The sequence below is a fragment of the Diadema antillarum genome, unplaced genomic scaffold (assembly GCF_040938485.1).
Source record: "Diadema antillarum isolate AM-2024a unplaced genomic scaffold, OU_Dant_1.0 seq00000203_RagTag, whole genome shotgun sequence".
NCBI classification, from domain to species: domain Eukaryota; kingdom Metazoa; phylum Echinodermata; class Echinoidea; order Diadematoida; family Diadematidae; genus Diadema; species Diadema antillarum.
Genome location: NW_027271262.1, coordinates 1421528 through 1446631, shown reverse-complemented (window position 1 = coordinate 1446631; position 25104 = coordinate 1421528). Strand labels below are relative to the sequence as shown.

General features: G+C 37.2%; 1 protein-coding gene across 1 annotated transcript in view; it reads right to left on the bottom strand.

Annotated features, from left to right (window-relative positions):
• Positions 1-21226, bottom strand: part of LOC139728841 (oxysterols receptor LXR-alpha-like) — a 233914-nt gene extending 212688 nt beyond the window's left edge. The window contains exon 1 of the mRNA XM_071639779.1: positions 20955-21226. Coding sequence (XP_071495880.1) covers positions 20955-21000 — 46 coding nt within the window. The 5' untranslated portion in view covers positions 21001-21226. The remainder of the gene's footprint in view (positions 1-20954) is intronic.
• Positions 21227-25104: the final 3878 nt, after the last annotated feature.

The following is a 25104-nucleotide window of genomic DNA, read 5'->3' as shown; positions in this document are numbered from 1 at the left end:
AGAAATATGTGTGGTTAATTGGCTCCCTACAGTGAAAAATGGACCATACTATTCCCCCCCCCCCAGCCCCCAGTGAAAACAGCTGATGCATTTTGGGAATAAAAACATTGATATTCAAATCAGCATTCTGACAGGACACAGTGTAGAGAAGTCATCGCGATTATTTTGGGAAAAATTGCACAAATAGTAAGATTTGGATCGTGATCTGAATCACAATTTTTGGGCTTCCTTGCAAAGCATTAAAGACACTCAGTCGTGGCGAGTGGTTTGTGCGGCACGGAGACGAACGCAACACGCTGCCTCCCCCATTCTGTATCAAATGTAGTGACCCCCGAATGAGAATAGCGCTGGTTTAATGTGTCAGCGAAAATACGATAGGCTACAAGAGAGCTCCCTGTGCTTATCTCCTAACCCAAAATGGCTGTCCCAGCGAGCCACGAGAGCTTCCGAATGGACGCACACTCTCAGTGCGCATGCGCATGAAGAGAGGCCGAAAAAGCCACGCGTCTTCTGGCCTCTCTCCTCCAATCACCGCAGCTCGCGGTGACAATATTTGTGTATGATGCGTACACACACACGCACACACACACACACACACACACACACACGCCGCAGCGTCTTCTGGCCTCTCTCCTCCAATCACCGCAGCTCGCGGTGACAATGTTTGTGTATGATGCGTACACACACACGCACACACACACACTTGTCTCAGTGGTAGCATTGCGCAATTGCATGCACAAACTTCGGTCGTTCGGAGTTTACGTACCATTAGGGATGGCGATCGGCTGCCTTTAACACAACAAGTTAGAGATATTTGGATGGCGATCCAAATCTCACTCTATAATTGCCATGTTCACCCCCCCCCCCCCCTATATCTACTTGTGATCATCACCAAGGAGTTCTTGTCTTGACTTTTAGGGTGTTCAGACGCAAAAATGTTTATACTAAAATAGTATAGCTATACTATGAATTTATATGTCTGAACACTGACTAATGAAATGACGTATAACAAAACAACGTATTAGCGAAACAAGGGTCAGAGCATCGTTTCAAACTAGAACTTGATAATGAATCAACATTCCATCATGTCCATATGTGACTGAACGCACACGTTGTATGGCAACCATAGAACGGTATAACTGGGCGGGGCTTAATGTGAGCGAGGAGGAAAGATGACCCTATTCCTCTCACTAGTACCATAAGTGGCGACGTCATGACCAGAACAACATGCACAGTGAGAAACTGCGCATCTATACAACGTTTTCCAGAACTGTCAAGATTAGCGTCTGAATGGTCTGTCAGCTATACAATGATTCTTAATACGCCGTTTCTTTGTGAAGTTTTGGTATAAACTGGCTTGCGTCTGAACAAGGGGATAAAGCAGAAGGCATTTCTACAGTGCCAGGAGGAATTCACTGCAGACAGCACACTATCCATCTACTTTGCACTACAGGTGTACTGCAGGGTTTCAGGGTCCCCGTAGCAGCCCATCACTCTCCATGCCAAGTTTTGCAGACACAATTTTTTTGGGGGGAGACCAGGCTGGAGCAAAGTGAACTTTTTACCTCGTGTAATAAGCAAAAGGTCTCTCTGGATGGCAGATGTATGAGGTGTGATTATTCCCTGATCTGTAAACGTTTTTTTCCAAACTTAGGCAGCCAACTTGCAGCGGAGAAAAAAAAAAAAGGTTCTTACTATACATGTATAAACCCATATTCAAGGAAACTGTTCTTGCTGAAACCTTGTATTACAAGACTGTATGAATTGTTTATGCCACACACAGTATTTCGAAAGTGGTGCAGTTCACAATCAAGAACCACATCTTTGGAAAAAGGAAAGAAAGATTTTCCCTCTTCGAGAGAAAAAAAGATCAATTTCCCCACCTTGGAAAAGCATGTAAATGCTCCTTGCATGTGTGTTACAGGAGGTAATATTTCACTAGTTGTTAATTTTGTGAACATTGGCGACTTTGAAAATGTGCAAAGATAAAACACCAGGAAATATACCACATATACAGTATGTTCCTCTGACACTCCCACATGTCACAATTACATTAAAAATCACTTAACAGTTACTGATAACTGAGTCGGGGGGGGGGGGGGGGGGAGGGGTAATGCCCTTTTGCTCATTAACTGAGAGTGTTCTGTGGCAAAGTATGTTATTTGAACTACAGTATAAGAGGAAGAAAAAGAGGTCACTTTGCAAGATAAGCAAACAATGTTTAAAATCTGTCTTCAAAATTCAGATTCATTTCATAATTCCTTTTGGCTGCCACTTGAAAGAGAGAGAGAACATACTTGCAACAAAAACATTTCAACTAACAAAACTTTCTACAGCAAGGTAAGTAGTTTTTATAAATGACTAAGAGGTCACTGTTCGCACTCAATGTTTAAAAAAGCTGTCTTCATTTCATTTCATCTCACTTCATTTTATTTTCTAGCACCCACTTAAGAGAAAGACAGACAGATATTATATCTGCAACAATAGCAATTACAATAACAAAGCAGTCTTCAGCAGAACAAGTTATTTCAACTATGTCACTATGACAAAGAAAAACAGTGTCCAAGATAAGTATTCAATGTTTGAAAAGGATTGTCTTCATTCCCCCCCCCCACCAATTTATTTCATATCTTTCTTATAAAAACCATGAGTAGGAGATAAACCATTACAACTGCGACAAGAGAATTTGTTCTGATGAAACTAGTCCCTGCAATAAAAACAATTCCCACCAACCTTAAGATACTGACCCCATCTTCTTTGTAGTTCCACAGATACATGGTATCTGTACTTACACCCATATTCTAAGTAGTTTTATATGTGAGTGCTACATAGACATCGGGGAACAAATAAGGGCAGTGGCACGAAGGCAGAATCCATGACTAACGGTTCAACTCAAATCATGACCACTTTTTGTCAAATGAAAACATGCGACAAATCATGTTTTTTTGTGTGTTCATTGTTTTGTGCAAAGCTACATAACACAAGGTAAACACAAAGCAATCTACGCTATGAACAATCTGAATATTAAAGGCATTATTTATCACTTGCAGATGAAATAAAATCCCAGCTTTAGTGCTTCAAAATAGTTCTAAAATTTGAGTTGGGGATAAAAACAACCAATGTAAAAAATGTTAATCTGTATAATTTATGTTAAGTATTCTTAAATATACAAAATGTGCACAATAGTTATTTTAAAACTGTTTCTAGAATAAACAGTCTACAGCACCCAATTATGGTTTATTGAGAAAAAACAGACATATTTCTTTGTCTTTTAGGCTTTATTGTGAAATTCTTATGGTAGGAAAAACATCAATTTGATTCTCAGAAACTTTGAAAAAAATACAAATTTGTTGTTCCTCACTCACAACAATCTCATAACATGGATTTGAATACAACACGACTGAACAATGCAAAGCAGCTCTGATTTTCTTTGGCCTCTGAAAACTTGGTATGAAAGTGACTTCACTCAGCTCAAACCACATACGCACAGAGGCAGTACGTGCCAGTTTGTTATCATTTAAAGCTTAGCAACAACTTTGTAGCAAATTTGATTACTTTTTTTTTTAGCACAGAATTCCAAACGTGACATTAGAATACTTCAAGTAACTTAAGCTTTAAATTGACTCATGCGTTCTTTGTTTTGAATTAAAAGGATTACTAGCACAGATGTTCCTAGTTGACGGGATGCTTCAAGTAACCACTGTCAGAAAGTATGATGACATATTATCAGCTTTTTTTTGGGGGGGGGGGAGGAATAGGGTTAGGGGACAGGCGAGGAAAGGATGTAAGGTTACTTTTTATCCAGTATCTTCGGTGTACACATCACTTGCCAAGAACTCCCTGAATGGTCCAATCACGGTTTAACGTAAGAATGACATCATGTTGGCAATTAATGTGCAATGAACTCACCGGCATGACACAGCCGGCTACAGACTAACATCTGTGTCACGGTCATCATATTAAATGCAGCATTTTTTCAATTGTCTAAGGGATACGCTTTTCTCTTTTTCGTGCACTATTTGTCATTCTCCCGACAATATCTTCCAGACATTGCATCTCCCCCCCCCTTCTCCCTCCATCCTCAAAAATAGACCTAGAGATTAATCCACGTCCGTAAAATTAAGGGCTGATTGGAAATGACACGATCCATCAGAATCCATCAGTGTCATGACAGCAGCCCGTGGCTCGTTAACGGGATGTGACAGGATCCTGACAGCTCCACAACTATTACCACAACACTTAGGAGCATGACTAAGAAGTGATATTTGAGGGGGGCCATCGCGAACCTCTCGCTATCTAGGGAACAAGCAACACACAGCTTTTCCCCCCTTTTCAATCAATCCTTCCTCTTGTTGTTTTCTATGTTCTTCATTACTTTCTCCGTCTCTCATCCTTTAGTCTTAGTTTGGGAACTTGCACGCATTATACAGAGATCAGAAACTTTTCAGGCACAGTTCTGTTGTTTGTTGTTTGTTTGCTATTTATCATGAATTTGTGTTTTCAAACCTGTCCAGAGGCCAACAGAAGGAAGCCAGTGCAGGATACAAGCTGGCACGACTGTGCAGGCCTCCCTTCTTTCTGTGTTAATGACCACTTGACAGAAAAACACTGATGATACTATTCTAATTCTATATCAGCCCTCTTCTGTCCAATGCCTCTTCGGTGTTGACAGCTGCTGTACTAGAAAAGGGACTTATCTCGAGCACGGCTGGTTTTGTGCAGGAAAAGAGAACATCGGCATCTGATGTCATCTTAGCTTGATTTAGGGGATAATTCTATTAGGAGTCGGCACTATTTTGAGTTCCTTTCCATGCACTTCCCTCTAGATCTCACACACAACAAAAAATATGGTAAACAACTACTGTACAGAATGCAAATTCAAATAAGGAGAGAACAGCATGACAATCATGTCTAGTGTGGTATAACTTCAGTTTGAACACTTTTGCATCACAGATTCATTTTCAACTGTTTCAGTTGTTCTCGGTTCATTTTAAGCTTGTTAAGTTCATCAAATGGAAAAAAAAAATATTTCAAATCACCCTTGTAGCCTGTCATTTTTTTTCAAACAATTACTAATCAAAAGATAAAGAAGAGAGCTTGCAGAAGTGTCAGATACATGATATGGAATTGCTACCATTGAATTAGACAGTGATATATAAGAAAGTTGAGAATAAAAAATGAATTAAAATTTGGCTTTCCAACAATCAGTATCAAATATTAGATAGTTACGTTTTTTACTTTGTATACAAAATTTTAAATCATTCATTTCTTGTGAACAAGGTCATAGACTCCTACACTGGCTCACCCCCCCCCCCAACAAAAACAAACAAACTAGATCTAAAACAAAGAGAAACTAGATAAAAGTTGTAATGCCTTGCAAATGATATGAGGCGCACTGTCGTACTTTCAAGTTTTCCGTGAAACCCAAGGTCAACAGCATTTGCCAGCTCTTGCTTTACTTATTCAAAGAAAATTTACTTCAAAGTGAAACTACTGAAGAATGTATTAACAAATTGAATTCAATGCAGAAATCAGTGAAATTGACTTAAAGATAATAAAAAGTTTTGGTACCTCAAAAGTTTCCTTGCCTTAGTTTGTGTTTCAGGTTAAAGTACCTTTCATATAACTAACACTGTGAGACTTACTCGCCCCAAAGTGCTCTCATGTCTTAGTAATCGTGCAATTAACTGCGACCAGCAGCCCCATACGCATAGCGACCAGCAGTCCCATACGCATAGCGTAATCGGGCTTCGCATTGTAGCATTCAGGATCATGACAGATTTAGTATCGCAGGATAAATGTCAACTTAAAATCCCAAAAATTCTTCAATTTGAAGACTTACCAATTAAGGTGAAGTATTGAAAACGGGCTTCGGGCAACGTTTGGTTCTGCCTATAGTCCCTTTCTGTTCGAATTGATGACTGAATGTGACTCGGTCGAGAGGATCTTGGGAGGGCTACCATACACTGAATACTACAGCCAGTGCATACGAACACATCACATGCGCACAAATTTCAAATCCATCAACGGATAAGATGTTTGTCTTTGCCTTGAGAGTTTTCTGGTTAAAACTATGGGCAGAGGTGACTCCAAAATACTGTAAAACGCTGAATGTTCACGTGCATTTTAATTTCGCGAATTTCGCAAGCGCCAAGATTCGCGAGCGCCAAGATTCGAGAAATTAAAATGCACGCAAAAGTTCTTGTCTACACTATATATGCATTGAACGCCAGTGGCAATTCGCGAAAATTTCATGCCACGAAAAAGGCCATTGGCTCCAATTCGCAAAAATTTACTGCCGCAAATATAACATGTTTTACAGTAGTACTATTCACTGTGGGCCACGCCCCCAAAGTGAATAGTACTTTTGGAGACACCATGGTCCATGGAGTGTCAAACAGGCCAACATTCTGAAATAGTTAAAAATACCTATAATCACATGAAGCTCTTTCAACCAGTCACCAGAGGATTCATTTGCTATCCAAAATATAACGGTCATTATACATTGTCCTTTGAGAGGATTAAGGTCATAATTGTTATCCTTTTTGCAAATATCACAAAATTTTGCATGGTTGAAGAATGTCTCATAAATTGTGTATGGAATCTTACTGCAGGCCTAATACAAATCACAGTTTTGTTTGCTTTTTTTTTTTAAAGAGATGAAAAACTAAGCAAACGTTACTCAATAATACACTCCCCTTTTGTACTGAGAATAACAGTTGGATTTTTTTTTTTTTTTCGGGGGGGGGGGGGGGGTCCAAATAAATTCAATAGGAAAACTACTGTAACCAAATGTTACTCCAAAATATGCTTCCCTTTTGTTCTTAGACAACAGTTGCATTTTTTAAAATTTTTTTTGGAGGGGGGGGGGGGTCCAATTGAATTCAATAGGAAAAATAACCGAATGTTACTCAAGAATATGCTTCCATTTTGTTCTGAGAATAACAGCTGGATTTTTTTTTTTTTTTTTGGGGGGGGGGGGAGGGAGTCCAAATAAATTCACTGGAAATCTACAGTATCGCTTCCCCATCAATCACAAAGAAGTTTCCAGCTTTATCATTCTCAGGGAAGGTCTGGACTACCTACCTGTACAATATACAAGCTTATGAAATGAATTAGGGCCACGCCCCCAAAGTGAATAGTATTTTTGGAGACACCATGGTCCATGGAGTGTCAAACAGGCCAACATTCTGAAATAGTTAAAAATACCTATAATCACATGAAGCTCTTTCAACCAATCACTAAAGGATTCATTTTTCTATCCAAAATATAACAGTCATTATGCATTGTCCTTTGAGAGGATTAAGGTCATAATTGTTATCCTTTTTGCAAATATCACAAACTTTTGCATGGTTGAAGACTGTCTCATAAATTGTGTATGGAATCTTACTGCAGGCCTAATACAAATCACAGTTTTGTTTGCTCTTTTTTTTAAAGAGATGAAAAACTAAGCAAATGTCACTCAATAATACACTCCCCTTTTGTACTGAGAAGAACATTTGGATTTTTTTTTTGAGGGGGGGGGGGGGGGTCCAAATAAATTCAATAGGAAAACTAACCATATGTTACTCCAGAATATACTCCCCTTTTGTTCTGAGAACAACAGTTGGATTTTTTTTTTTTTTTTTTGGGGGGGGGGGTCCAAATGAATTCAATAGGAAAACTGACCGAATGTTACTCAAGAATATGCTTTCCTTTTGTTCTGAGAATAACAGCTGGATTTTTTATTAATTAATTATTATTTTTTTTTTTTTGGGGGGGGGGGGGTCCAAATAAATTCACTGGAAATCTACAGTATCGCTTCCCCATCAATCACAAAGAAGTTTCCAGTTTTATCATTCCCAGGGAAGGTGCGGATTACCTACCTGTACAATATACCAGCTTATGAAATGAATTACTTTTCAGGGTTGCAAAAAGGGCATATGAACTTTAAAGAGACATATACACGTAAAAGTAGAGTAGAGGCACTGCATTAGCAACATTTTAGTTACTAGACCAAGAAGACTGATATATGACTAATTTATCAAAGAAGTCCATTAGATAATAGTGTGAGAGATGATTTTTAATACCAAGTTTGAATAGTCATATCATTGATATTGGCCAATTTTACTTGGTTTCAAACTAATTTGTAGCTTATGTTTCATGTAATAGAAACCTCTCCTTGAGGGTACATTCTGCTTTAATTAGATCTCTCACAGTAAATAGTGGAGGCATTCTTCATCAGCGCACAATGTCCAATCCAATCATTCAAGCTTGTATTGGCTTTTGGCAACCCAACCCCTTTCCCTCACGACCTTCATTAGGTGTTCGGTCTATGCGCCCGTGATGAGAAAATGGAGCCTGCATGTCACAAACGACTCGCAAAACTGGCCCATACGACCTTACAGCAGAGCGCCAGAGTAATTAGGTCAGTCTCATCACGGCATCACTCCTTCATGGCAATTAAGGACTAATTAATATAATTAGACATTGAATTGACTTATACACATGGTGCACAAACTGCTATAGACATGTACAACAACAAAAACTTGTATGTATTTGCACTATTTCTACAAACTTTTTGGTTTTTTTTTTTAAAGATGCACTAGACAGAAGCTGTCAGACTGGACAAAATGCAGTGCAGACGTACAGACAAATAAATTAAAGTAATTCTTGAAATCAGCATAAAAGTGAAGATTCTTAATTAATGTCATGGTTCACTAATTAAGTTTTGCTTCAGAAACTAAATCATTCATTTGAAACCTAAACTTGAAAGTAAGGGCATCTTATAAAAGAAGTGCAAATATGTCAGAATTTTTCCATGGCATACAGACAAACAAAAAAAATAACAAAACAAAAAAACTGTTGAATACGATAGGGGACATCTAAACGTTACTGCTTCTTGGTTTACCAATAATAGGACATGAAGGTCCAAACCAGCCCATTTCACAGACCATTACATGATCACAAATCTTACAATTACTAACTTTTTGCCAACTAGCTACTTCAAAAATGAACATCATTCTGAAGTAATAACTACGACCCCATCATCAATTTCAAGGCTAGACTCTCTTCCCATGGGATTGCCTTTGATAGAAAATAAGCACGTTTTCACCTCTACTTGATTTAACTCAACTGACAACTAATCTTTGACTGACAATTAGTAAGCCCTTTCTACGTAGCAGGAATCAAGTCTTCATCTCAATTATCTCATTATGTATGTTTTTGTATCTTTTTCAAAATATTTTTCTAGAATGCCACAATTTGTTTAGACAAAGACTCCTATCCCGCATTTTGACAATGGAGGGAGGGGGAGGGTGAAACGGGAGTAAGATACCATCAAGAACTTGGCAACAACAAAAAAATGCAGATGGTATGAATGTCGGCACACTCCTCTGCACTGCTGAGGATAATTGACCGCGGCCGTTCGGCTTGGATCGGCGGAAGGGAGCTGTCACAGCGATGTTCTCTTGTTAAGCGACTGAGAAGGTTGGTAATTGAAGAGCATGGCGGTTCGTGTCAATGTTAGCGGGCAGGGTGTGAGGATCGATGTACTTCTCCCACACGGCAGATCCCTTCCTAAACCTCATTAATGCCCAGTTCTGCTGTCCCCTTATCTAATCACCCCCCCCCCCTCCAGTATTATATGTATATTGTGTATATTATAGACAATATATTCCACCATAAAGTCATAGCTTGCAAATTTATTAACATTTCAAATTTCATTTGTCTCTCTACAGATACACAATAAATGCTTTGCAACGAGAAGAATTTGGCGGATTCCCCCTTAAACTTGGCTGCAATCTAAATTCAACAAGCCAGTTTCAAGGTCTTGTAAAACTATGTGAGAGTCCCAACGTGACGACTACTGCCATACAATAGGGATTAGCGAGAATCAAAAGATCAATTTTCAGTAATAGATAGCTTCAGGAAAGGAAATTGGCACCAAATGGCCACAAACAGCATATTAGTGGATGTCAACATTGGCACAGAAGGCAAACCATGGATTAGCTGGAGTAAAGACTACAAAGGGGGACATTGACAGACAGCATAATTTTCACTGCAAACGTATAAGTAGCTATTAAATCTGAATCTTTATTCAATCATGCAGATGTCTTGATTATAAAAGAAAAAAAGAAATACAGATTTAGGGGCCTGAGGCAAATAGTTCCTATCATAAGCCTACACGTGTTTCAGTTAAATTCTTGCAGGAAAACACAATCTTGAATAAAATAAATTCTTCATCATTGTCTCTATACAAGCGCTGTTGGTGATGGGAGTAACACTCAAAAACTTTCATAGAAGTGATATAATGTGATATAACAAAGAAAGTCAGAAATTGGTTAACAATATGTAAGCACAGAAATCTTTCTATTTTGCTTTATTCTAAAGAAAAATAATCACGAAGAAGAATGTTGAAAAAGTGAGTAAACTTACATGACTAGGCCCAACATATGAAATAATTTGAATTAACACTATTAATGTAAGAAAAAAATGAAAATCATAGATCATTTCATAAAATTTTGAAGAAATTTATTTCAGCAAATTTCATTGAATTGGGATCATTTACAATGTTGCAATTGTGCACTAAAACTTCGAAATTCTATACTGATCCTGCTTCATTAAATGAAATAAAACTTATCTAAAGTGGGTAAAAAAGTGACTGTCATACAAAAATTCTAAAATTATGAAAGGATGACAAAAAAAAAAAAAAAAAGAAGTCACGCAGAGCACCACAGAGATGGGGGCACAATTCTTCAGCAGTATCGGCCTGATCACACCTTATTTGCCGGATGAGCTCAGAAATCAAATCAGCATTTTCGTGATGAGCGTTCCATCCTGATGCTTCTGACGTCTGTCCCATGAAGAGTTCAAAGCTTACAAAAAGATGGTGCTGTCATCACATCAACAAACTGGACTGTGATCTTTCCAGAATATGACCACAACTCTTAATAACCCTTTCTCCTTAAAATAAAAAAAGAAAAGAAAAGAAAATACACTGAGGGATAACTAATAACCTAGATACAAAGGTCATGCGGTATCCGATGACACAAGCTCGGCTTCAAATGGAGGTTAGCATTGGGCGATTTGGGCACTCCAGATTTCCTGTAGCATCCTATGCCTTTGGACTCAATTCAGAAAGTCTGCGTTAAATATGAACCATTTTATTTATTTACATGTTTTATTTGCATTTCTGGCCAGTCACTGCTTGAAGCATTTTTTGTTGTTGCTTTTCTTCTTCTTCTTCTTCTTCTTTTGGCCCCCTTCCTCCCCTCCGTCTCGCTCTTTTTTCAGATCCCAGTTGAAAAGTGCAACAGACTGCCAGAATCTGCTAGGTTCACATTAAACAAGATCATGACAACTTCTCACGGGGTCATTGGGGTGACTGAATTTGACAAGAACATCCTAGAATTTCAGGGCAACACTTCTGATGCTCATGGGCCACCCCATGACATTCCACTCTCACATCGCCTCCAGCAACTTCTGTCAATGTAAGTGTAACATATTTTGCCATGAAGGACCCATCTCCCCTGCCCCCCCCCCCCCCTCCCTAAGTCACTGACTTTAACCTCTTCGACTGTGTATTGAGATACAGGAACAACCATCAACACAAGTGTAGGTTGACACATCGTAATTCTGGTTACATGAAATAAAAATTGGCTGAAATTTGTTCTGACCAAATATCTACATTTTTGTAGATTGCATGGTATACCCTATCCCCCCCCCCCCCTCAAAAAAAAGAAGAATATTTTCAAAACCATGATGTGCAACTAGCCGTATTTTCTCATATATAAGAAAAAAGTTGGACATAGGCCCTAAATGTAGGCCTATACACACTGAACTTATGGTCCCAAACTTATTCACTCGTCAAAATTCTATTCGCTCGCATACCATATAGGGCCTATTATTCACTCATTATAACTATCCTTTTTAATGTAAGATTGTGACTCTGACGACTTCACAGATAATGCCTTGCTCTTGTTTCAATAATGCTGAACAAAAACAAGGAATGTTTTTATTTTTCATCGACCCACCACAGAGTGCTCAAAAAATCCTATGCAAAACTTCACTGATGCCAACTTCAGGTGGAATTTCATTGCAAAACCCCCGGTGAAAGAGTGCTAATACCTTTCGAGAGTTCCTCAACAAAAACTGATTTCGAAAGTACGCAGGTGTCAGTTGCACTGACCTTGTAACACGGACACACTCCCGATACTCTGTCCCACACTTGAATAATTGCAGCTACTCACATCAATTTTTTTCCCACTCTTTTTCTTTCTATCTAAAAGGAGCTAACTTTCCCTCTCTTTCTCTCTCTCTCTTTATATGTCTCTTCTAGGTTGCTACAAGCTGATGTAATCCACAGGCGAGCCTGCACTTTCTGCAAATGGCCCTAGAGGGCAGGGTATGCAATTAAGCGCCACACACTGGTGGAGTAACAAGAACATTATAATTGCGATGGGAACATGAAGCCACATGGTGGCAGGCCAAATAGCATTACATTTGATGAATTGCTCTTCGTGTATTGATCTGAGGAGGGCCAAAGTATTATTGGCAGACAGGGTGGGATGATTTATTTTGGTAGGAGTGTAATAACCACAAATAAATGCCACATATACAAGCCACCCTGTCAAGTTAGATTTTCCTCATTTATCAATACTTCCATTAATAATCTGGAAACTATTTCATTCTGTGCATATGGAGATGATTCTGCCTTTTATAAAATTGAAATACAGATTTGAGCAAGTGCAAAGAAAGTTTGCAAATTCCCTCCATCCAACCCCTTTTTCCAAATTCCTCCTATGACAGTGACATCTGACGTACAATTTCGCCAGCGTGCTGTTGGGCCACAAAGTACTGTGCATTTCTTTCTGTCTTTCCATATATTAGGAATTTTGCACCTAACAGAGACAATGTGTTTATGTGTGCATAAATACACTCAGCAAAAAAAAAAGTAAATGCTTTTTCGAGGTCATATTTTTCATAGAAGATTTTTATGAAAATCAATGTATTATATACCATATCAAAGGTAATTTAATTGGCTATTAAGCTCATAGGTTCATAAAAAAAGAAAACTTTATGCATGAGTGAGCACATTCGTTTTTGTCTTCCAAGGCACAAAATGTAAAATTGCAAAAATTGTTATGTTCTCTTTCATTTGAAAATGCCCTTCACGATAACATTGACAACAAAAGACCAGTTTAACACAATGAGAGACATGAATGAAATAGGAAAAATAAGTTTTTGTTCTCTTTATCTCTTTATTACCTCTCAGAAAATCAAAGTGGGAAACTAAAGGGGAAAATAAGAATTTTCTGTCAAGTCAAATTTCAAATGACATAGGGAATAAAAAGCATAAAGATGGTTAAATGAGCAGAATTTCTTTATTCATTTCTTTTAAACTAGTGATTTAAAATCCATGTGTGACAATTTCAAGAACCAAACATTATTTACAATTTCCTAATTTGAAAAAAAAAGCTCAAATTTATACCATTTTTGTTAATTATTACTTCTTCTCTTATTTCATTCGAATTTAGATTTGACATAAAGTGCTTTATTTTCCTCCATTATTTTTAGCCTTCATTGGTCTTTTAGGCTTTAAAGATATCATAGATATCAAAGGTTTGTTTTTGCAACTTAGTTCATGTTTCTTTTTGTGTGAAAATTGTTGTTTGTTCTTATTGTTCTATGGAAGAGCAAATACGCATGAATGACAGCTTGTTCAGTTTTGCAATTTTTACTTTTGTGCCCTGGATGACAAAAACAATGGAATTCACTCATGCGTTAAGTTTCCCTTTTTGTTGACCTACCAGGTTGATAGCCAATCAAATTACCTTCAATATGGTATATAATATATTAGCTTTCAGCCAAATATTCTATGAGAAATCTAAACTTGAAAAAGCGTTTACTTTCTTTTTTTGCTGAATGTATATGCATAAAATAATGCCTGTTTGTTTTCATTTTGCATTGTGTTAGAAAGAAATGTTGGACATTTGAATTAATCATTTATCTGTTTTAACTGTTGGATTCAAATTATGCTGTGCTCAAGTAGTTAGTTCACTTGACTTTGTATTACATTTATACATGAAAAAGAAACTCAGAAATCAAATCAAATCAATGTCATTTTTTACATTTATCACAAATTTGCAAAGTAGGCCTACATCATTTTCAACAATTCTACATATTCGGTTAGTGGTCAGATTGGGTTGCAGTTTCATTTCAAAAGTGTTTTCACTCTAAATACATATATATTTATCTGCATGTCTGCATTCGATACATCAAGGCCATGTTTTCAGCCAGCTCTTGTCTGGTTTAGATCTTGTATGAATGGAATTCCTACACTCAAAGACAAATTGAAAATTTTTGACCTTGAATTTGATGCATTTTTGGTCACTATACCTACTGCTGCAATGAAGAGCTCACACTCACTCCCTTCATGGATTTGTACTTCTCTTGTTTTTGCTGTGGTTTATCTTTTCTTCTTTTTTTTTCATAGCGGATGTCTGATGAAACAGAAGTGGGCAAGGGTATAATCCAGTTTTCTGTTTTCTTTTTCTTTTTTTTTTATGATATCCAATACATTTTGGAAGGAAGTAAAAGTTGAACGAAAGTACATATATATGTTGCACATATATCTTTTTTTGTTTTCAAAGAAACAATTCTTGGGTATTGAAAAAGCAAAATGGTAGGCTTGTAGGGGGAATGAGTTGAGAGAAATTTAAAGTAACTATTTACCATTTGTAGATGAAAAAAAACAGCTTTAGTGCTTCAAAGTAGTTCTAAAATGTGAGTTAGGGATAGAAACAACTAATGTAAGAATGTTAATCAGTATAATCAATGTTAAGTATATACTACAAAATGTGAACAATAGTTTTATTAAAATCATCTATACAACAAAAAATAAAAGCACCATGTGTTGACTGTCTGCCCTTTTTGCCAGGGTGTGTGAAAGTGCATTGTATAAACATGAAGTGTTTGAGCTGAAGGCACAAACAAATAAATGCCATTTTCAAAGCTTTTTTTTTCTTTTTTTAAAGTAAGGTCAACATCAAATAGAGGAAAATGAAATCTTTACAATGATACTGCACTCATTATATTACACAAAATATTTGTGTGAAGATATCATCAAAACTATCACATACATTTTAATCCTTTACTTTGCTTTTCAACAGATTCAATTCAAAATATTGTATCTCAAGTTGATAAAAACGGTTATATCGCTTTTTGCATTTAAACTCTTCACACGTCCCAGGGGCTGTAGCAGCCACAGCCACATTTTATTCATTACAAAATTTATAGGTCTCACACTACTGCCTAGGGCAGTCCCCTAACCATTGATTCCACGTGTGAACAGAAAGAGGAGGATGCTCCAGCAAATTGTGAACAAACTTCCACTGAACTTCACACATTTTTTTCCCCCATAAGATGTGCATAACACATTCCAACCTCCCACACATTCAAAATTTAACATGCAAAATCACTTCTCTGCATGTGCACGTATACATTTTGTATTGTGCCATTCATTATATCACATGCATCAAAATCAAATTAAGTCTTCACTTTCTATTTGCAATCATGTCAAATGGGTTGTGTCATCACAGCTCCCTTCATTTAGTTTCTCTGAATGCATTCCTATCTGGAAATGAAATAGAAACTTTATTGATTGATAGGAAAACGGCCAAGAGCATATGTACATTGTATCTCTGTGAATAACTCTTGTGGGAAATTCATGAGCACAACATATAATTTCATATAAATGTGACCAGGATGATTGCATTCCTACCCTCACGTGCAGAAACACATGGCGATCAGTTCCTAGAAAAACAAAAACAAAAACAAAATTATTTATAACTTTTGACCAGTCACTATGAGTACTATGAACACATCTGTGACTCTCCTTTTTTTGTTCTTTTTCTTCTTCTCCTTCTTCTTTTGGGAAGGGGGGAGGCTGTAAGGCCCATATCCATCTTCAATGATGTCTATTTTGACTACGCCATGCCACTGACCACTACCCTGACATTTGACTACACTCTAAAGCAGCATGACTGTAAGGAGGAATGTGGGTCACGGTGGGGATAAGATTTCAGTTGTTTCTCCTTCAGATGGGACTTGATATTCTCTAAAACTGGGACACCCATTATTGACTTGAAGAATGACTGAATACAACCTCTGACATCAGTGAGTATTATATATCCAGGAACTTACTGCACTCAGATGGCTACTTGACTTTAGAATAACAGACATCTGGATATCAACAGTAATCCCTCCATTTTCCTTCATACTAAACCTTGAAAAGCAAAGTGTCAAAGAGACAAAGTCAATGTGAATGAATAGCAATACACCACAGCTGAAGAGTAGCTTAAAGAATAAAAGACAAGAAAAAACTGACTCAAACACCAATAATCATACATTGCATCAGAATATCTCTCGCTAACTTGATGACGGGTATAATTGCCTGAGCAATTCAGTATATTTCTGAAAATAAACTGCCACAGGCACCTAAGGCCTTACTCTAAATAACATCTAAATGGGTAGAATATAGGTGTTTTACTGCAATTTTTTTCCAGCTACAAAATAAAATCAACATGAACATCATGGCAAACATAGGCCTAACAATTCATTCACTTTACTTTTACTTGGGGCAGACACAGTACACATTGTCATGAGCTTAGTTTAGAGAAATTAGAGTTTCCATTAATATTGCACAGCCTGTAAAGCAGCCAAGTGTGGATAATCAATCACCATGCATTGAAATCAACAGCAAGAATAAATAATAAAAATGTGTAGATCTCCTTTGCATTAATCAAACATTTAGAAGCACAAAATTGTCAAGAGCATTAGCGGATAACAGCTCGTGAAAAAGTAGAAGCTGCCAAGATGCATTTCACACATGATCAGACATTATAACACACCACAGTACAATTCTGTCCTATTAGGCAAACCACATGAGCCTCCTACGCATGTATAGAGCATGAACATATCTCAGTCAGACATACCTGCTACAATGTGTATGTAAATTTCCTTCTTAAAATTATTTTAAATGTCATTCCCAAATTTTTCCTTCTTTTTTTTTTTCAATTCGCATTTGTATTCTCTTTCCTCTCTTTTGCAGCTCTAATGCATGTGTCTAACATGCTGCTCATACAAATGGTAACCCACATTTAAAGTGTAGACTTCTCTCAGTCTCAGCATTAATCACAAGGCCATGTGTTCAATATCAGACATTCTCCAACAAAATCATTTTATGAAGTGTTCATATTCATTACAATCAGTACAATTTCTCTAGTATGGCAAATAAAATGGGAGAAGTTTTAAGCTAACAGAACATGACAATCCAAGGTCTCATATTTTTATATGTTTCTGACATGTTGTTTCAGTCATCTTGTACAGCTCCTACATGTCAATATTTCCTGACACAGTCCTCATATTGTTTATTTGCACAAGGCGGCTTACTGCCATTAATACTTTGCTGTTATTGTAAGTCTTTATGAAACCTGCAATCTGATGTAATTTAACTGCAAATGTACACAGACACATGTAACTATGCAATCAAATATTTTATTTGTTTTGTTTTTAATCACAAGAAGATGATGCCAGCATAATTTTGTCATGACAAATATAGTGTAACTTAACAAGTCATGGGAATGTCATACATTAAATATCTTATTTTTACCTGGTATCTTATGAAATCATACATACATTCAAAAGCCAACGGCATAGATTCAACTAGAAAGATGATACTCTTTTAGAGAGTTACCTTCACAGTTTATATAACAACATTCTGGTACTAATTAAATGGTCAACTCCAGTTAATAAAGAAATGACATACAGACAAAATGTTGATAAAATACATAGCTGTACAAGTTTCTGAATAATCCTCTGATAAACAGAATTCAAGCAACTTTTCAAGATCTAAAATTTTTAGGAGTATCCACGGAAGTCTAAATACAAGTGTATGTTAGGATCAGCATATCATGCTCAAGTAGTGTATTTTTTTCTTGACAAACTTCATTTGCTTTATTCTTAGTTTTACTGCTAATGATGCATATTTTTCTGATTAAAATCTAAACAATTTGGTCTGCTAATCCTGTCACAAATATATCTTATTCATTAATGTAGAAAATAGAAAATGACAAAAGAACTCTTCTGTGCATACTGAGTTGTTTTTGAATGAATATTATGGATGTCTACAAGAAACATAAAATGTAAATAATGTTGTTATGTTGAGGTGTCATACTTTGAAGTTGGGTGATAAATCACAATAAATATTGTGGCAGATATAATTCATTTGACAAAATTTTCAGACACAATATCAATTTCTTTGTAAATGTCTCACAGGAAAATTGAAGGGTGAAGAAATCTGAAAAATACCTAGAAAACTACATGCATATCATTTATTTTGTTTCATGAGCATGTGATAAAAGAAACCATATAAAAGCCTGTGAGTTAGGGTTAGAGAAATAATATCCATTAGTAAAGACCTTAAAGGGGAAGGTCACGTTAATATACACATGAACTGAGAAAATTAATACCACCGTTAACATGCGACTTTTTGCAAACACACACACAAAAAAACGAAATTTTGTAGAATTCTCTTTATATTTTCCTCATATCATTCTATGCATCTACATCATACACTGTAGCAGTGTTCTCATCCAGCAGTGACAGCGCAGAAATGTTAAAAATTCATAACTTCTGAACCAATTGTCCGATTTTCCTCAAACTTTCACTAATGTGTTCTATGGATATCATTGCGTTAACTCAGTCCATAAGTATGTGTACATATGAAAGTGAACTTTCTAAAGGGGAACATTATTCCCTTTGGGGAAAGCTGCTTGAGTAAAGCACTTAGACAAAGGGACGGGTAGGCAAAATCTGAATAAGACTGTACAAGATATCACAAAGACAGCTAGAAAACAGATATTGTCTGTATTGTGGGGCACTGCTGATATTATTGCCCCGCGGTTTGAATGGCATTTGTGTCAGGAAAGAGTCACCTCTCGCACTTTAAAACCCACGGGTTTACACTGCATGTAGTACCGTATGTCCAAAAAAAAAATTACAACGGGACCCTCCGCAATGATATCTTTAAAAATAGTGAATCAATCCAAATACAAATTCAGGGTATGAAACTATAACTCATTGCCCACATCTTACAGAAAACCCCATTTGATTTGCTTCAGTGGTCAAAGAGAAATGAGGAATTTTGTAGAGGATGTCAAGAATCTCTTCCCTCCAAGTTCTGTCTATTGTATTCACACACAAACGCATCGAAGTGCTAAACTTGGAAGAATCAGACTCATGACATGCTTTACAACTTTTCACATTTCTCTGTGACCACTTAACCAAATTGAATGGGGTTTTCTGCAAAATAGAGCTAAGATGTTATATTTTAAGACCCTGAAGTAGCATTTAGACAGTTTAATGATTTTGGGTGTTACCAATGCAAAAATTTGATTGTAATTTCTTGGGGGACATACATGTACTGTACATACGTAAAAGCTATAACACAAGAGGGCAATTCGGTACTATGGGGCTGAAGACAACTGTTTGAAAGTGCCCAATTTCAACCAATCAGAATCAAGGATTCATCAAATGAGGTATAATGACTACTTGAATATCAATTTGTATAAATCTCATATGGTACTCCTGTATCCTCATAGCATTTAAGATCAGGTGATCGAGATATCACTTGCACAGTAGTCTTTGTTGTTTGATAAACAAAAAGACCAAGTCTGCCGCATGTTAACCCTTTAGCAACGGAAGATTCCATACGTAATGGCCCATGATTCCATGAAAGGTACCGCAATATTGCTCTCATTTTGACAATTTTCTAAATGATGTAAAATAGCTCACTGTATGTTGTTGCTGTTTTTTTGTCTATTGTAAGGTATGTTTATTTAAAAGCCTATTATGACTTTACCAAGAGAATGGTGTATCACGGAAATAATTTTGACATACTTTTGTCGACCTTTGACCTCTTTCAAATTACATAATTACATATTCCATATGAAAACAAAAACATTATAAAGCATAAAACTATTCAAAAATGGAATGGCGGTTTAGGGAGTAATAAGGCGGGCGGTTTCAGGTGGTTTCGGGTGGTTTCGGGTGGTTTCGGGTGTTCCCAGGCATTTAAGATTCTTATGGGTTAATGTCAAATTCAATATCAGGGAAATGTCTTTACCCATTACGCAGTATGTCCACAATACATATTGCTCCGTGTCATTGGAGATAATGTGAAATCAGTTGAGTAGCAGCAGTAATGATTATGAACAAGACACGCCATGCATTTTTCAATGACCGTGACTTTCCTCGTACCTGCTCAGTTCATGTCATCAATCAATTTTCTTGGATACATTGATCTCATAGTTTTCCTGCTTTTTAACTTGCTTGATTTTGATTCACGTCTCGTTCTCCTTTAATCTCCACATTCAGGTTCCATCATTCATGAGTATGTCAGCTCGTATGTAGTACTTTGAATGATGGCCACTTGAAGGTGCATGCATGAAATATGATCGTTGAAACTGTCCTGCATATTACATGAAGAAGTCTTTACACAGGAGTGATTCATTGCAAGCCAATTTTTTTTCCTATTCTTTCTTTTTCTTTTCTTTTCACTCTCTCTTTTTCACGATCACTCCCCACAGAGCTTCAAGCAGGAACAATGTAATCTCTGTAACACAACGAGGATTTCCTCAGCTTTTTCCCCAAAAGGATGTCAAATGCCATTAACAAAAAAAAAAAGAGAAAAAAAAAATGATCGCTGAAAATGCACACCAACATGTCATAATACATGTGAAACTGTACTTTAGAGTACAGAAGTAGGTAAAAATTCAACTCTGCTACAACTTCAGCATATTGTATACTAGAGAAAATTAGAAATATTTTTTTTCTATAATTCCAGGAAAACAGATAAATACTTCTAAGACAACTAGCAAAGTGGGGCACACCAGTTCCTCTTGATATCTTACCCATCATCACAGCAGAATCCAGGGATGACATTGTGGAATCGCACATGACGAGCAACAGGGGAGGGGAGGAGGCAGGACGGCAATGGAAGCAGGGTACAGTGAGACCCAATCCAGGAGTTCCTCCAGACTGGGACTACTAGACAATCTGACGGCAAAACCAATGTGAAGTCACATCAAACCGTTGATCTTGGCGGGCGTAGCACACTATCGGTGCACAGGAGCCGGCAGGACTGTCGCCCCTTGTTCAGCTCTCTCTTCTTACAGATGAAACAGCGATAAAGAACCTACAGTAATGGCGAAAATACAAAAAAAAAATACAAAATATTAAAGTACAAAGATGACTAAATACCACATTTTTGCTTTAATAAAATAGCGATACTGTATTTACATACATTTTTCTTTTTTAAAGAGGGCTACCATAGAAGAACCTTGCAGACTTATAAAATGATCAGCACTTCAAAACACAGAAGTAAGATGCAGTTTACACAGCATACATTCATTTGGGTTCTGCCACATAGGCTTCTACAGTGGAAGGTGCATAAAACAACAAAACAGGAATATCACTATCAAACAGACATGAAAATCATATCACACTCTTTGAACATGCCTAGCAAAATACAGAAGCATACACAGGCACACACACACAAATACACACGCACATACAATGTACATGTCATACAATGTGTATAGTCACATTTAAAAGTGTATACACCAACTAAAAATAAACATATAATGTTATACTTTTAGCATCCATATTTGTCTATTTAGCAGCCAATAAGGTAAAACCTAGTAGTGTTTGAGTTTGTTTGTTTGTTTTTGGAGTAGTTGTGGTTGATTTGTAGTGTATGCTACTTTATTGTTTGTACTTTGTTTTGATGTTCATTACATTTCTATCTGTACATAAATGTGAGCAGGGCCCCTTGGTTGAACAGTTAACCAACTGACAGGGCTACCCTGCTAATAAATAAATAAATAAATAAATAAAAAACCTATCAAATGAAAATGCAAACAAAACAAAAGAGAAATAAAACGTGATCCAAGGATCTGGTCAGGTGGCAGTGTACACTGTTTCCGCATCAAACACACTCCATGATTGGATGTGATGTTTGAAATTAAGTTTCTTGCAAACACACCCCCAGGTGAATCAATATGTGCTGGGCCTGATGCGAGTTGCATTGCATGTTGGAAGGGAGAAAAAAAAAAGGAAAAGTAAGAATGCACACAAACATAAACACATTAAAAAAGAATGGGAAAAAAGAAATGAAAGTTTCCATAAAAAGATGTCTGTGAACATGGTGTTCACCCGTGTATGCATTACACTCGATATGTGAGCAATAACTAATTGCAAAAACATGCCTGAATATGATATCTAAAGACATGAAATATACACCGGATCTAGTAGAGTGATTTCTGCTGAATGTCATAATCCATAGTTACCTGTAGCCCATTCGAACCCCCCCTCCCCCCCCCCCCCCCGAAGAAAAAGGCAATAAACTTTGCTTAGCAATCCATGAATTAAGTCATATTTCTCCTTCATAAAGCACTTCTTTCTCTATTCCTAAAATTGAAATCCATGTTGATTACACCAGGATTACATTGAAATCTGCTGCACTGAACTTTAAGATCATATATTTTTTTTCTCCTGATTGTGTTGAATAAATTCAATTCATAAATGGTTTAATTTTTTTGTTTCTGTTATATCATTATGAATATTTTGATTTTGCTTTTCTGTTTGCTTTACTCCGTACAAAATGTTGGATTAATGTAATTGCATGATCTCCTTAACATCACAGACTTACAGAAGAGCAGCCACTGGCTGAAGTGAGCATACCATGGAGAAATGAAATAAAATCAAACTCAAACTCAATACAACCCAACTCTGTAATTCTATGTTTTTTTTCTATTACCAGTGATTCTCTCACTGCAATAGTTACCAGTATATTTCCATCTACAGTCCTAAGGGCTTTTTACACTTGCAAATTTTTGCTTAGTCCCATACCAACGGCAGGGCTAAGGGGGGGGGGGGGAGGGCCTTAGCCCCACCGTTGGTACTGGACTTTCCTTAGCCCACTTTCTGTTTACACTTGTTTTTGCCAAAGTGGGCTAGCCCCACCGATAATCCCGTACTAGCTAGCCCTGCAAAAAAGCAGGGTTAGAACCGCAATTGCGGTGCTAACCCCGCAATTGTGGTGCCAAGCAAGCGAGTGTAAACAGAACGAAGAAATAATCTGGGGCTAAGCGACGGAGATGAAGTCTGACCCCCACTGACCAATCAGAAACGAGGTCATCAAGTGCTGCCGTTGCATGCGTGTACTTGTACAGTGCAGTGTAATCATGAATATTTATGTGGTTTGGAAAGTACGGGACTAAGAGATACGAGTGTAAAAAGGTCAGTTTTCTCTTTAGCCCAGGACAAGAGCTTAGTACGGGATTTATTGGCGAGTGTAAAAAGCTGAAAAAATTGGTACGGGATTAACGATAGTCCTGGGTCAGAGAAAGTACGGGGTTAAGAAACACAAGTGTAAAAAGGGCTCTATTGTCAGCTGAGAACCAGAAGGGCGCTATCGCATTGTAAGATTTGAGTGTAAATTAAAAAGTAAACAATTAATTGTCAAGAAACAAAAAATGGATAGATTTATAAGCATTGCTCCTAATATATGGTAAAATAGCGCCCTTGTGGTTTTAACTTTTAACATTCTACTGAATATGAAAATAATTCAAAATTGATACTATAATGCAGAAATCAAACTCTACAACATGATACCAATAACTGGGTGCCCCCCCCCCCAAAAAAAAAAAAAAAAATTGCAATAAAGCCCTTCTCATTCTCAAGAGACGATATATGTTATTGTCTACTATAAAGTATGAAATGAATACTGCACATTTATACTTGGAGAAAGACATACATACAGTGTATGTTGCATTGAGATATTCTTCCACCACACTCTATCTGGATGGCTCCTCCTAAAATAGTGCACACAAAAAAAAAAAACTCTGAAAGTGAGAACTGGCAAACCAAAGAGAAAACAGAAATGTTACAAATGTAATCTACTATACCAGGTTGATTCAGCACTATGTAGTTATTAGACTTAAAATATCTTTTTACATCTTTTTACTTCTTAAAGCATCATACCTTGTTAAACACAGTGATCCTTTAGATCATTATATTATCAAGGCTAATTTCATGAAAAGTTGGGAGGGTTTTGCAGAAGCAAATTACATCTGGCAATATGTTTATGGAATTTACTCTACATTTCATATTTTCATCCTCATGTAACAAAAGTCAGCCACTCTGTCACATTGGCACATCCACAAGCAGCTATAATTGTCAAGTTGGATACACAATATTTCCCTCAAACTACACCCTTTTCTTCCCGTGGCTCCGTCTATTGTAGCAACAATCGCACGATCTTTCCCCTAAAGTGAGTCTCTCATCACCAAAACATTCCAGCAGCTAGACAAGCAATGAAACATGGCAATGGCATTGTTACGTTGGTAAATGGAGCAGTTATTGCATCAGAAGAGCTCGACAGTCGAGTGAGCTCACGAACCAGGCCCGTCTCCATTTCGCGACATGAAACATGCATGCCATATTTGTTGCTGTATCAAATGCACCGGCGCGCCTCGTTTTTGTTTTCCTCTCTAATCTCGTGTTTTCAACCAGCCCGCCCGAGCTGGGGGAACACACGGCACAACTAGCATACCAGCAATTTGCTGCAGCTCAAGTGCACGTCTGGTTCAATGCCAAGCTGTGTAATTCCAGCCGGCAACCAGAGACGGGAGCCCTATAATTCGGTCATGGTCAAATGTCAAGCCACAGCCACCGTGTTGGTTACACCATGTGCTACGACGAGCCTGGGTCTCACGTCAAACGCTCGCCACAGAACAAGCCCATGGGTGAGAAGCCCAGAGAGGTGCTTCAATCCCAAACCACCGCAAACCCTATCTCTGAAAAAACTCTGAAACATCATCTGTGGTGATAACAAACTGTTGGCACACTTTTGAGTGTACAGCCACAATTACAAGGTATGACAGTTCAAAAAGTCATCATGGAGGTCAGCTCAGAGAATATAGGTTTTGAAAAATTATTTTCATATAATGCCTTGTACACATGTATTATAAAACATATGATGAATATACATACACATGA